Source organism: Panthera leo, chromosome D4 (assembly GCF_018350215.1).
Source record: "Panthera leo isolate Ple1 chromosome D4, P.leo_Ple1_pat1.1, whole genome shotgun sequence".
NCBI classification, from domain to species: Eukaryota; Metazoa; Chordata; class Mammalia; order Carnivora; family Felidae; genus Panthera; species Panthera leo.
The window spans coordinates 74,201,849-74,216,011 of NC_056691.1; the positions used below are offsets into that span (position 1 = coordinate 74,201,849).

General features: G+C 50.7%; 1 protein-coding gene across 4 annotated transcripts in view; it reads right to left on the bottom strand.

The window, feature by feature from the left end:
• Positions 1-14,163, bottom strand: part of WHRN (whirlin) — a 95,815-nt gene that overhangs the window by 21,514 nt on the left and 60,138 nt on the right. For all 4 annotated transcript variants that reach the window (XM_042912529.1, XM_042912528.1, XM_042912527.1 and 1 more), the window contains exon 4: positions 402-604. In XM_042912529.1, the coding sequence (XP_042768463.1) occupies positions 402-604 (203 nt within the window). The remainder of the gene's footprint in view (positions 1-401; positions 605-14,163) is intronic.

A 14,163-nucleotide genomic window follows, 5' to 3' on the forward strand; every position in this document is an offset into this window, starting at 1 on the left:
TCAGCAAGTACACAGCCATTGGCAACTGTGGTCACTTTATGACTCCCACGACCCTTTTCTTCGGGTGACTCACAGGGTTCCTCATTCCCAGAGCTGGATGGGGGCAGGGGTTATGCTCCCCACTTTTCAGACGAAGCATCTAAGGGCCCAGGATTAAGTTAAGTGATTTGCCCCAGGGAAATACAGGATAAGAGAGTTGGCTTATGCAGTTCAGCTTTCCATGGGAAACGGGCCAGGAGAGGAGAAGGGATGTGCCCAAGGTCACGCCTTACAAATGCAAAGGACCCTGGGATGGGACCCCAGGCTCTCGGAATCTTTAGGGATCAGGGTGTGCTGAAGGGATGGGAGTGGGCATCACTGGCTTTCGGTCCCGGGGCTCAGAGTGAGCAATGCTGCCAGACCCTGCTGAGTTCGTGGTGGTGTCCCCAATCCGGGAACTGGCAATCCACTTGGTCTCATCCACAGTGGTGCGGGCATGGGGCAGCCTCCCGACGTCCTTCACCGTCAGGATCAGGTGCTGGGATGACTTGAGCAGCCTGACCGCCTCGTCATGCAGGACGTTGAGAAAGCTCCGCCCGTTGACCTCCAGAATCTGGTCCCCAACCTGCCAAGACCACCAAACAACAGAGTAATGCCTGGGCTGCTTGTAGACACTGACTCATGCCAGGGGCTTCAGAGCCCCGATCCCGGTTCTCCGCCTGGCCAGCCTGACGAGGAAGTCACGGAGGCCCAGAGAGGTTATGAGGATGCCTGAGGGTCACACAGCAAGTCAATGGCAGAGTCAACTTTCCCATCCTGATCTTGAGCCCATGCTCCTGTCACTAGAAAGGGCTACCTCCCCTCGACCTAGCAATGATTTAGAGAGGTGGATCTACAAGATTCCTGGGGGTCCCCTTATCTAGAAGAAAACAGCCATCCCAGAGGCCTGGTGGGGGATGATACAGGGGGGTAGGACTCGGGGACAGATGTGAAGGCATACTTCCATTACTTCCTTTCTCGCTTCTACAGGGTTGAGATGTTTACCTCAGGCATGAGCACATTTCCTTAAAATACAAACAACAGTTTCATTTACTCACGAAAGAAGCAGTAAGTGAGAAAAGTAGCCTCCCGTTAAAGCAATAACATGTTGCTTGGATTCTTACAAGTAGGCAGTTTTATTTTGTAATGCAAAAACACATTTTTCACATTAGTGAAAGGATTTAAAAAAAAAATAAGAGGAAAAAAAGTAGCTGCCCCATAAAAATAAACCTGAGACAGAATTACAAGAGGCTGGAGGGGAAGACGGCTTAGAGTGAGGTGGGGCATCCGACAGACTCCCAGAATGGTCCACACAGAAGGTCGGGTGTTTCTCTTCCCTGCTTCTCCTGGAGGGGGCGCCCAGGGCTGCTCCCCATCAGGGCCTTGAAGGGCAGCCTCCTAACGCCGATCATTCCTGCCTTCTTTTCCTTCTCTCCAGCTTCCCAGCCTGCTTATGGCACAGGACCAACCCCAGAGGGTTTCCCCAGCTTTTTTCAAAGCAGAATTTGGAAAAGGCGAGCCACTTGGGAATTTCGAAGAAAAGGAGGAGAGAAGAAGATGCAATGACGAGGCTGAGGATCAGAACCCTGGTCTCCAGTTTCTTGTCTTTCCTTCAACATCTCGCCTGCAGGTGGGGAGTTTCCAGTACAGAAAGCGGAGGCAAATGCAGTCTTGGCGTCTCCCCTCTGCACCAGCGCGGATGTGCTCTGAGAAGGCCCGCCGCCCCTTTGCCCCCACAAGCCCCTTCAACATATACCTCGCACCTACCAGGCGCCAGGCTCTGTGCGGGGACACCGTGCTGAGCAAGACAGCCCCGCCCCTGCTCTCCTGCTGCTCCAACTCGAGAGCGGGCTCAGTTCGGGGCTGTAATTGGGTTCTCCCATCAGCCTCTCCACACGGTCCCCGGGGCCTGGCACACAGTGAGATTTCGACAAAAATTCATCCGATGAATGAAAAGTCAGACACCCGTTCCCAGCACCAGGACCATCTCTGCGGCAGCCCAGCGGCGCCCAGAAGAGGACACCAGCCTGGAGCCCCAGGTTCAAGCCACTATTCACCAGATGCTGACTGTGCATCGAGTACCTTGTTCATCCCTTTGTACATTTTTTCCTTATTTAATATCCTCAACATCCTGCAAAGGAGGTATCACTGCTCTTCATGCCACCGGAGAGAAAACGGGGGCTCAGAGAGGTTAAGTAAATAGTTGGCGGTCACAGAGCTAGTGGAAAGGAGGCAGGCAGACCCACGCTGACATGGCCCCAAGGCCCTAGAGCCTTCTCCTACTCAGCTGCTGTCAGGAGCTCTGCCCGGGGACACGCGTCCAAAGCCACCATCCTGCCGTCACTCCCCAGCCCTGCCTGCAGCACCCAGGTCTGAAAACCCGCCCCATCGTCACCTCTGCCTTTACTCCCCCTGGTAACCCTTCAGCAGGTGTCACCCAATCTTCACCTCCCCCCACCCCTGGGGGCCCCCCAACCTGGGTCTCCTTCTCCTCACACCTAGGTTCCTGAGCCAGCACCCCTCCTCCGCGCATTAACTTCTAAACTGGCCTCAGCCCTGGTGCCAGGTTAACTTGCCCTCGACTTTTTGCTCGCACGACATCCTTCTCTGCTCCAAAACCTCAATGACCCACCACGATCCAGGAGGCAGAAGAGCACTAAGGGTTAAGGGTTTCAAAGACATCAGACCCGGGTTCAAATCCTGACTCTGCTACTTCCATGCCCTGTGAGCTCAAGCAAATCCCCCAAAAGCTTCTGTGCCTCGGTTTCCTTGGGCATAAAAATGGGGTGCTACCCCAGAACTGTCCTCCTCCGCATGCCTACAGCATCAGCGTCGTTTCCCAGTGTCCCCAGAGATACCTCCAATTCTCAGTCTCTTTCTGCCTCTTTGGACTCCCTTGGTGTGAACCCAGGCTCCTGAGAACTTAGGCGGCCCCAGCTGGTTTCCTTGGGAAGAGCCTGAGATGAGACCCAACACCTGGTTCTGGGCTTGGCATACAGCAAGCGCTCAATAAGTGCTTATGCACCAAGGTACAGATTTTGCCACTTCCCGCCCTGGCCTCCGCAGCCCCATCCTGGCCTCTGGCTTGGCTTTCTCAGATGCTTAGCAGCAGAGCTTGCAGAAGAACTTCTGCGGGCACTTGGGCCTTGCTGAGGATGGAAGGCGCTTCCAGCACCCCCCCGCCCCCTGCCCCCACCTTGTGACACGGCCTGCCGTGTGTTAGCGCCTCCACCTCGGCCCTCTGCACAGGCCCGCTCGGCCAACCCACCTGCCCCTACAGCTCTGGGCTGCAGCCCCAGCCTGTACTCTCCCTCTGCTCAAGGGTTCTGGCTCCTTAAGTATCTCTCTCAAGAGCTTTGGCTTTTGTTAAGCTAAAGGAATCAATTTTAATCTTCCTCACACACTTTATTTCCATCCCAGCAGTTTAATTAAAGGAACTAGCATCTGAGAGACCAGATATGTCAGGGCATCCTTTTGTGCAAAAGCCTCTCCCTGCAGGTCCCGGGGAGGGGGAGCCAGGGGAAGGACAACTCAATTCCATGAGGTCTACCCAGCCCTCCAGAGAGGCTTGGTGGGGAACATCTCAAACTCTGCATGGGACGAATATACACTAAAATAAGTACTCACTGTGGGGCACCTGAGTGGCTCAGTCGGTTAAGTGTCTGACTTTGGCTTGGGTCATGATCTCACAGTTCATGGGTTCGAGTCCCACGTCGGGCTCTGTGCTGACAGCTCAGAGCCTGGAGCCTGCTTGGGATTCTGTGTCTCCCTCTCACTCTGCCCCTCCCCTGCTCATGCTCTGTCTCGCTCGGTCTCTCAACAATAAATAAATGTTTTTAAAAAAATAAGTACTCGTGGTATATCTGAAACAAATTTCGACAGGAATCATATATATATATGTGTGTGTGTATATATATATATACACACACATATATATATATAATTTTTTTAATGTTTATTTATTTTTGAGAGAGAGAGAGGACAGAGGGCAAGCAGGGGAGGAGCAGAGAGAGAGGGAGACACAGAATCCAAAGCAGGCTCCACGCTCTGAGCTGTCAGCACCGAGCCCGACGCAGGGCTCGAATTCACGAGCCGTCAGATCATGACCCGAGCTAAAGTCAGACGCTTAACCGACTGAGCCACCCAGGCGCCGCGGGCATCCTATATTTTGATTCGCTCATCTGACAACTCTGGGGTGCAGTACCCGTAACCGGGGAGGGGGGCGCTGATTTAGCACGGTGGCTTCCAACCTCCAGTTATTCTCCCCGGCCCTGAGCCTGGCACCTGTCATTTATTCAGCCCTGTGAATTACCCCCACACTACTTCCTCCAGCCCTGCCCTAAGATTAACATCCATGAAACCACAAGGTTGCCGTGCTAGTCCTATTTTTCCTTCATGCCTGTTAAATAAATATGTCTCTACCAGATTTGTGGGAGGCAGCATGGGGCTCGTGTGTGACCCATTTGGGGAACAGGTATGAAACAGGAGTCACACTGGGGAAACCCCCCATGGGATGGGGGTACGTGAGCCCACCTTTTCCATCTCCTTCCAATCTTCTCCGGACTTTCTTCTTCTCCCCGGGTCTGTTTCAAAACCGAAGTTCTAGACAGGGCTGGCTTCGGGGGCCCATGCAGCCGCCCACGGCATCTGAGTTGGTCTGAGATAGTCCCGTGTCTCTGTGCCCGCTTCTCACATCCTCTACTTGCTGGAAAGCTTCCCAGGTCCGACAGCCCTGTCAGCACAGGGATCTGCATGCCCACCGTCACTGAGAGTCCACAAGCCACTTCGAACAAATGCAGCACCTCCCTGGCTGCTCAGAGCCACATGGGGCCGCCGGGGTGTAGAGTCCCGTCCCCATGGTGCAGCAGGAAGAGGGCCCCGGTTCTGAAGCCTGCTGACGGTGAAACAGGCGCAGTGTGGCCCTGCACTGCTCTTGAGTGCATGGAGTCTCAGTGTTCTCTCTGTGAAATGGGCTCAAAACTACCAGCAAGGCCCAGGAGGCCATGAGAATCCAACCGGACCAGCAGCGTGTGGTGGGCTTTGATCGCCTTTCATTCGATTCCCTTCCAAACGCAGGGGACGAGTTCAGAGATGTTAAGCCACTTGCTCAGGGTCCCTGGTCACACAGGATGGGAAAAAAGAGCCAGCATTTGAGCCCAGCTTTTTGCAGCTTCTTTGCACCACTGCCACCTTTTTCTCGGCAAGTGTTGGCTCGGTAAATGGCGACGGGAGGGGAGAAACCCATCCTGCCCACTGTCCCAGTCTCATGCCCATTTGCTGCCCCTTCCCCTTGGGTTGTACGATGTGAAGTGGGAGGTGGCATGTTTAAAGACCTTGATCGGGCTCTTTCCTCTCGAAACTAAGAGTTCTGTGTGTTTATTCATTGCACTGTTACTTTCTCTTACCCACTGAGGCCAGCCCTGAGTTAGACAACGCAGGTAAACGAGGCAACAAGTAGAGAGGCACTCTTACCCGCTGAGGCGACAAGTAGAGAAGCAAAGACACTATGACTGCCAGGGCCTTCCAAAGGGTCTCCTAGATGGGGAGACTGAGGCCCAGACCACACGGGGACGTGGCTAGGGCCACAGCGTGAGGCGAAGGCAAAGGCCAGACTCTGAGGCTAACTGACCACGAAAACACCCACAGCGCCCAGAGCTCAGCGGGACACGACCCCTGGAGAAGGAGAGACCCATGCAGTGTGACCGAGTGTCTAATACTGTCCAGCCTGCAAGCGGGATGCCGACGGGGAGGGCACGGAAGGACAAACGGATAGAGGCGACTTAATTAGATTTGTCACCACGGCCACCGTGTTTATCACCAGTGATGGAGAGGCAAGGGGCGGGCCACGGATGCCCATTCTCTTCAGGGAGAGGAAAGACTCCTCCATCGTCCACAGCCCATCAAGTGACAGGCTCAGATCTGGGACACTCCGCAAGGACAGGGCACTGGTCTCCCCTGAACTTGACCTATCGCCAGGAAGTGGGAGTTCACTCCCTTTGGGTCTGAGGAAGGCACAGAAACACTCAGGAGGAGGCCCCTGGAGCAGCAGAAGGTGGTCAGCGGGCTTGGGAGTGACCCACCTGAGCGGGTGGTGGTCCCCTCTTCGTCCCTAAGAGACCCAAGGGGAATCCGTCTACTGCTCTAAGCCCATCTTCCCTCAAAACACGAACAAGGCCACCTCTCACTAAGTGGGAGGGCTTGTGGCGTGTGGTTAGGGGCACACACACAGGAGCCTGCCCTCTGGGTCTAATCCCAGACTCTGCCGCTTACTGCTTGTGTGACCTGGGGTGATTTCCCCACTCGCTCTGTGCCTCAGTCACCTTCCCTGGAAAATGGGGATAGCATCAGTGCCCACCCTTATAGGTTTCAGGGTTAAATGACTTAATCCAGCCTTTACTGTAGCCCCAGCACCTAAGACAGCATCTGGTACATAGTAGGTGCTGAGTGCACACTTACTGAATGGACACATATAAAGCAGGCAAAACAGCAGCTAGCATCCAGTAAGTGCTCAATAAATGCTAGCTGTGTTTCTGAGAAACCATGCGTGTACCCCTGAAGTGGCTCTCAAATACCTCTGGGACTCTCAAAACCATACCCTCTGTTTTCACCTGCCTCCTCCCTGGGCCCTGCCTTCAGCTTCGAATCACACATTTTGAGCACATCTCCGAGGCACACAGTGTTATCCCCATTTTACAGATGAGGAGACTGAGGCCAGGAAGCGGAATGACCAGGGGCTGGGATTTAGCCTTCGCTCTGCCCGCCTGCAAAGCCCCTGCTCGAGCCAGTCACAACTCCTTTAGGAAAAACCAGACTATCCCTCTGTGTTCGATTCTTCTTCCGTGTCTCAACCCCTGAGCTGAGCCCCTGAGCCCAAAGCATGGGCTTTTCGGCATGCACACAGTAGGTGCTCTATTCCTGCCTGGTGAAGGGACTGAAAACAGAGGAGCTAGAAGAACTGGTGGCAGGATGGCAAAGGCTCTGAGCTCAACCCCCTCCGCCCCCCAGCAGGGGGAGTCAGGACAGAAACCTGCTAACAACTGGATCTGGGAGTCTGTCCCCCCAGCACACATGCCCCGTTGCCAGCCGCCGGGCAAGGACCCTGATGGAAGCAGTTTTAGGGTGATCTTTGCCTCCTTCCCGAAGCCTTTATTGAAATGGCTTTTGCAGCTTCCAGTGGGGACCCCGCTGACTGTAGCATTACCACAAGGAAGACTCAAATCCCACTGAAGGATTTTATTGCAATTATGAGTCTTTAATAGTCTTCTGTGCCAGGCATGAAACTTTAACAGGTTTTTGTAGGGGGTATTTTTTGGTACAAGTGAGCAATGCAGTTTTAATGAGACAACATTAGTTTTTCCCAACAGTTCAGAAGTCAGTAAACCTTGTCCAAATTAAAAGAAAGAAAGAAAGAAAGAAAGAAAGAAAGAAAGAAAAAGAAAGGAAGAAAGAAAGAAAGAAAGAAAGAAAGAAAGAAAGAAAGAAAGAAAAAGGTCAAGGTAAATGCTCAGAAAGCTCCTGGAGCAAGCTGGGGGCACGGGCTGGGCCTGGGCGAGCACGTCACACAAGCCTCTGGTTTAGCACTCTCACGAGGCAGGACCCAACCAGAAATACCACGGATGGAACCAGCAAAGCCGTTGCATGCTGACTTCTGGAAGGTCCCTCCTCCTTCCGGTTCCTTCTTCCGACGTAGCTCAGTTGTTGTGGGTACTTGCTTATTCTATTAGGGACCTGGGCAGCCCTCAAGGACGGTCTGCTCTAACGCCCCCACCGCCAATGGAAAAGCTGAAACCGGAAAGGATAAAGCACTTCCCCAAGGCTGTACTCCGCATCAAAGTCAGAGTCTGGGTGGAGAAACCAATCCAGAGCTCCTTCCAGAGGAGAGTCTGACATCCAAGGAAACCTATCAGGGCAGTTACAAAGGTCAAACCCAGGGGGAGTAACAGGTATCCACCCCACCGCCCACAACTGAGCTCTAAGCTTACGCAGCACCGCCCCAGGCATGGAATGGAATATCCTGTTTTATAGAGGAGGGTGGTGAGGTTCAGAGAGGTGAAGTCACTTGTCCAAGGACACCCAGCAAGTTGTACAGCACGATCTGAACCTAGACCAGCTGCTATTCTGAGCCCCAGACTTGTATTTGCCCATTTAACATCAGGTTGACTTAAAGGCACTTGCGACCAGCACTGTCCAAAAGAACTTTCTGCAATAATGGCGATATTCTCCATCGGTACTGTCTAATACAGTAGGCACTTATTTAAAATTAAATGGATTAAATTTACATAAAATTAAAAATGCATTCCCCTAGTCATTTCCACACGGCTCCCATCCCCGTGCTCAATCCCCAAGCCTCCAAAAAGCCGTCCCCTTCCCCTCCGAAACAGTCTCTAACCCATTCACTCCCGTCCGTCTCCACTAAGGCACCCAGGTTCTGGCCAACAGGGACCCCCGCCTGGACCACTGTCATGGCTCCGAACCCGCCTCCCTGCTTCCACACTCAACATCCTCTCCCACACGCTCCTCTGACGGGTAATTTTATGTGTCAGCCTGACTGGGCTAACAGATGCCCACAGAGCCGGAAAGTCATCATCTCTGGGTGTGGCTGTGAGGGTTTCAGGAAGAGATGAGCACCTGAAGTGACAGACTGAGTAATGAAGTCTGCCCTCAGCAAGGTGCATGGCAGAGACCAATGTGGAGGGGAACAAGAAGGCAGAGGAAGGGTGAATCTACTCGCCCTGCTTGAGCTGAGACACCCAGCTTCTCCTGCCCCTGGAAGGCAGTGTGGCTGATTCTCAGACCTGAGGACTCAGACCGAGGTTTATATCACCAGCCCCCGATTTTGGGGCCTTCACACTCGGACTTACATAATCGGCTCCCCTTGTCCAGGCCTTTGGACTTGGACCGAATTATACCACCAGCTTTCCTGGGTCTCCAGATTGCAGATGGCAGATGGTGGGACTTCCCTGTCTCCATAATCACATGGGTCAACTCCTGTAATAAATTTCATCTCAATTTACTTCTCTTAATCTGTCTTTCTATCTCTCTGTCTCCTATTGGTTCCGTTTCTTTGGAAAACCCTAACTAATATACCTCCTTATGTGGCAAAGGGGTCAATTTAAACTGCAAATCTGGTCTTGTCATACTTTCCTTAAAACATCCCACTGACTACTAAGCTCCCTTACCTACCCTGAGAGGGGGGTCTTACTTTGCTAATCCATCTCACGCTTCTCTCCCCCAGGCATTTTCCAACCCACCCACACTTGTTACGTCTCAGTTCTATGAACGGATGGAGCCTCTGGCCACCCCAGGGCCTTTGCACATGCTGTTTCTCTGCCCAAAGTTTCCCCCGACCCCATTCCTTACTTAGATGACTCCTAGTCAACCTTCAGGTGTCAGTCAAGAGCCTTCTCTGACCACCCTCCCCCCCAAGGCAGGTACACCTGGTCCCCACCCAGAGCACCAGGCAGCATGCCCTACAGCACTCACCACGGGTGAGATCATGCTGAGCTGTAAGCACTGAGTTCAGGGCCAGTGTGCCTTGCATGGTATTGTGAGAGGCACCCAACAAATAGATGCCTGACAGACTCAGCAAGCCAGTGAATAAACAGTTCAATGAACGATGAACAAGCATACACACAAGCAAGCAGTCCCCTGCCCCTTCTGGTGCCTGTAGACAGGCAGGTGACATTTTCCGTTTATATAAAGGTTTAGTTTGACAAGGCCAGGGCATGTAGGGAGCTGGGAGCTAGCAGTCCAGCTCTGTATGCCGCGGCAGGGAAAGAATATCCGCCACCCCCACTTTTTTTCAATCAAATGGAAGGCAAAGAGGTAAGAACACAAATCACAACTTTGTTTCAGCTGGAATTACACCCTGGAAAACGGCACACACTTATTCAGTCCCTCATTTTGGGAGACAGAACATGGGGCGGGGAGTAGAGAAGAGACGTCACGGGCCCAGGGCCTCCCAGGACCCAGCCCTATCACCTGCTTCGCGTTGCTGTGGGCCTTCAAGAATCTGAGTTCTCCAGTTCAAACCCACACCCTTACACACAGAAGCAGTAACCAGCCAGAAGATGTCACAGCAGGGGAAGCCCCATTTATTGTAGCAACAGAAGACAGGAAGTACTTGAAGATAAACTTAACAAGAAGTGTGCGACAACTAGGCAATGAGAGCTTTAAACACTCCAAATCAACTTGACAAAGAGAAAGAAACTCCCCTGTTCCTGGAAATGAATCAGCATCCTTAAGATGCCCTTTCTCGCTCCACTGAAAATTTAACATTCTCCCAGTGAAAACACCAACAAGCTATTGTTAGGTAAGCTGATATAACAGCTCATGTGAGGGGCGCCTGGGTGGCTCAGTCGGTTGAGCCTCCGACTTCGGTGCAGGTCATGATCTTGCGGTTGACGTGTTCGAGCCCCACGTCGGGCTCTGTGCTGATGGTTCAGAGCCTGGAGCCTGCTTCAGATTCTGTGTCTCCCTCTCTCTCTGCCCCTCCCCCGCTCACGCTCTGTCTCTCTCTCTCTCAAAAATAAACATTAAAATTTTTTTTCTTTAAAGTTCACGTGAAAGAAAAACCGGCACATGTAATTAAGTCTGAAAAGGCTACATACTGTACATTTCAACTCTGTGACAGTCTAGAAGAGGCAAAGTATGGAGACAGAAAAGAGATCAGCATTGCTGCGGGCCGGGGAAGGAGGGAGGGATGATAAGTAAATCACAGGTGGTTTTTTAGGGCAGTGACCCTCTGCCGTCTGATACTGTAACACGTGCGTACGTGACATCCCACATTTATCGTTAAAACACCCAAAATCTGTACGACACCAGGAGTGAACCCTAAAGTAAACTATGAATTTAAATAGCAAATAACAAGAGTAACAAAGGCATCACTCCTGGCTCATCATTGCAGTAAGTGTGCCACACCTAAGACGTTAACAATCGGGGAAACCGAGTATGGAAAGGATGGGGAGGAAGATATATGGCAACTCTGTACTGTTTTGCTCCATCATCCTGTTCATCTATAATGGCTCTCTCAGGGCGCCTGGGTGGCTCCATTGGTTTAGCATCCGACTCTTAGTTTTGGCTCAGGTCACGATCTTGCGGTCTCGTGAATTCAAGCCCGGGGTCTGGCTCTGTGCTGACAGCACGGAGCCTGCTTGGGATGCGCTCGCTCTCTCTCTCTCTCTCTCTCTCTCTCTGCCCTTCCCCCACTCACGCGGTCTCTGTCTCTCTCAATATAAATAAATAAACTTGAAAAAAATAAAATGGCTCTGAGAAGGACTCTAGTAACTTTTTATTTTGCATTAAAAAAATCAAAATGCAAAAATGGCTGGAAAACTCTGATACGGAAGAGCTATGGGAGGATGTACCAGATACTAATGTCTGCTCTAAGCCTCTGTAATTCGAATGGTGGGGCACAGACTCATGAGTTGAAGAACAGGCAGGAAAACAGCCTAGAAATAGGCCCACAGACACATGGGGGTGGATTATATGATAAAAGTGACGTTGCAAATCTCTGTGGCAAAGCTGTGCTTTTAATACATAGTACAGGGACAAGAATGTCACCATTGGAAAAGAGATAATATGGATCCATATCTTATACCCTACACGAGAATAAATGCCAAACAGATCAGAGATCCGAAGGGGAAAATGTACTTACGAGTATTAGAAGAAAAAATGGGTACAATCCTCTGTACCTTGGGCCTAAGGAAAAGTTTTCTAAAAAGAACTCAGATTTAATAAAAGAAAGGATTGATTATTAAGCCAAATGATAAAAAAAAAAAAAGGAACTTTCACACTGAAAAAAAAACTCGATAAGCAAAGTGAAAAGAAAATGACAACCAGGGAGGAAGAAACATTTGTAACACAGATCACAGACAAAGGGCTGATTACTATAATATATAAAGAATTCTTAAATTTTAGGGGAAAAAAGATGCAAAATTCTGATAGCAAAAGGACAGTAAAAAACATGAACAAGGTAAAAAAAAAGCCATTAAAAATGGTCCTTACTCACATGAAAAAAGAAGATGTTTAAGGTCACTTATAAAGAAAATCGCAAGATAAAGCTACATCAAGATACTGTTTCTCACCTGTCAGATTGGAGACAGTTACAAACTGCACAATACCCGTCAGGACAATACCTGTCAGTGAGCGGTAGGGAAGCAGGCACGTGGGAATGCAGGTAGAGCAGAACTTACAGGTGGGCCTGGGTACTCCTCGACAAACTATATACTATGTATTTACCACCTGACCCAGAAATCCCACTTCTAGAAATGTGCCTGAAAGGTACACTGCCAAAAGCAAGAATGGGGCACCCGGGGGGCTCAGTTGGTTAAGCGGGTGGCTTCGGTTCAGGTCATGATCTCGTGGTCTGTGAGTTCGAGCCCCGTGTCGGGCTCTGTGCTGACAGCTCAGAGCCAGCAGCCTGCTTTAGATTCTGTGTCTCCCTCTCTCTGCCCCTCCCCCACTCCCACTGGGTCTCTCTCTCTCTCCAAAATAAATGAAAACATTAAAAAAAATTCGAAAGAAAATACATATGTGCAGTTATTCTTGCAACACTGTAACTGTAACATACAGAAAAGATAGCCTAGATGCTCATAGAGAGGGGAGTGCCTGAATGAGGCACGGTGCAGCCACACGGTTGGGGGGCCATGCACCTGTGAAAAAGAATGACAAAGATTTCTGGGTGCTCACATGCTGGGATTGCCAGGATACTCAATTTTGAAAAAATCAAGGGCAAAAGAAGATCTATGGCGCCCTACCTATCCAATAAGAAAAAAGAAAGCATACAAGTATCTGCTTGTTATTTGCACAAAGAATCAGGAACAGAACACAATCTGGTTTATTTAGTGACCTCCAAGGAGGGGGTGGGCACCTGGAGGGGGGGAGGGGAAGAGGGGGAGAAGTGATACACTGAGTACACCTTTTGGGGAATAGTTTTGATGTTTCAGTTATTCAAAATGTAAAATTAAATCAATACAGATGGGGAAATCCCTCCTGAATTCAGGAGAAACCAATAAATCTGTTTCAAACGGATAACAGAACCAAGCTAAAGAAGAAAAAGAAATAATGCAAGTAACATCATCCTTTGCCTATAGACCCTCTGTTTAAAGACAAAAGGAACTGCAAAAATTGCAGAAACTCAGCTTAGGAGGTTTGCTTTGCCCAGAGGTATGCATGTGGCAATTCTAAAACCACCTCTGTGTCTTGTAAGATTGGGCAAATGAGTGAACACGGAACCATGCGGACGGGAACCAAGCACCTCCTGAGGGCCAGCACCTGCGGGTGTTGGGGGATACGGTACGTACTGTGTTAGTTTCCCATACAAACTATAGGTGAAAAAATTACCACAAACCGGTGGCTTAAAAGAACACAAACTTATTATCCTACAGTTCTGCAGGTCAGAAGTCTGACACGGATCTCACTGGGCTAAGATCAAGATGGCAGCAGGCTGTGTTCCTCTAGGACACAATCCCTTTCCTTGCCTTTTCCAGCTTCTAGAAGCCACCCACATTCCTTGGCTGGTGGCCCATTCCTCCATCACCAGAACCAGCCTCTTCCAGCCAAGTCCTTCTCCCATGGCCATCTCTCTGATCCTCTCTTCTGATTTCCTTCCCAGCTTTTACAAACACTTGTGATTCCACTAGACCCACTTGGATAATCCAGGATCAGTTCCCCATCTATCTGAGCAACCTTCATTCCATCTGCAATCTTAATTCCCCTTTATCGTATTATCTAACACAGTCACAGGTTCTGGGGATGTAGACACATCCCCAGATGGGGGGGAGGTAGACACCCCCGGGGCCCTCTATTCTGCCTACTACGTGGGCGGCACTCAAAACACAGTAGGCACTCAGCCAAATAGAGCTGAACACTGAACAGGTTCTACCAGCCCATCTGGGTGAGGAAGGGTTAAAGGGACACCCGGCACTTTGCCAGCTGGGGCCACCTTGGTTCAAACTTGCTAAGAAATGTTTGCCAAAATGGTGCAAAAACCCTTGCAGCTTTACTTCTAGGAATGAACCCCAAGAAAGTCATCACAACTGATGAGGGAAACAAGGGCAAGAGAAATGTAGCTTGAAGTAAATCTTACAGCATGCAGCCCTCTGTCAGACACCTGAAACACACAGAGCGTGACCCTCCTCAAGC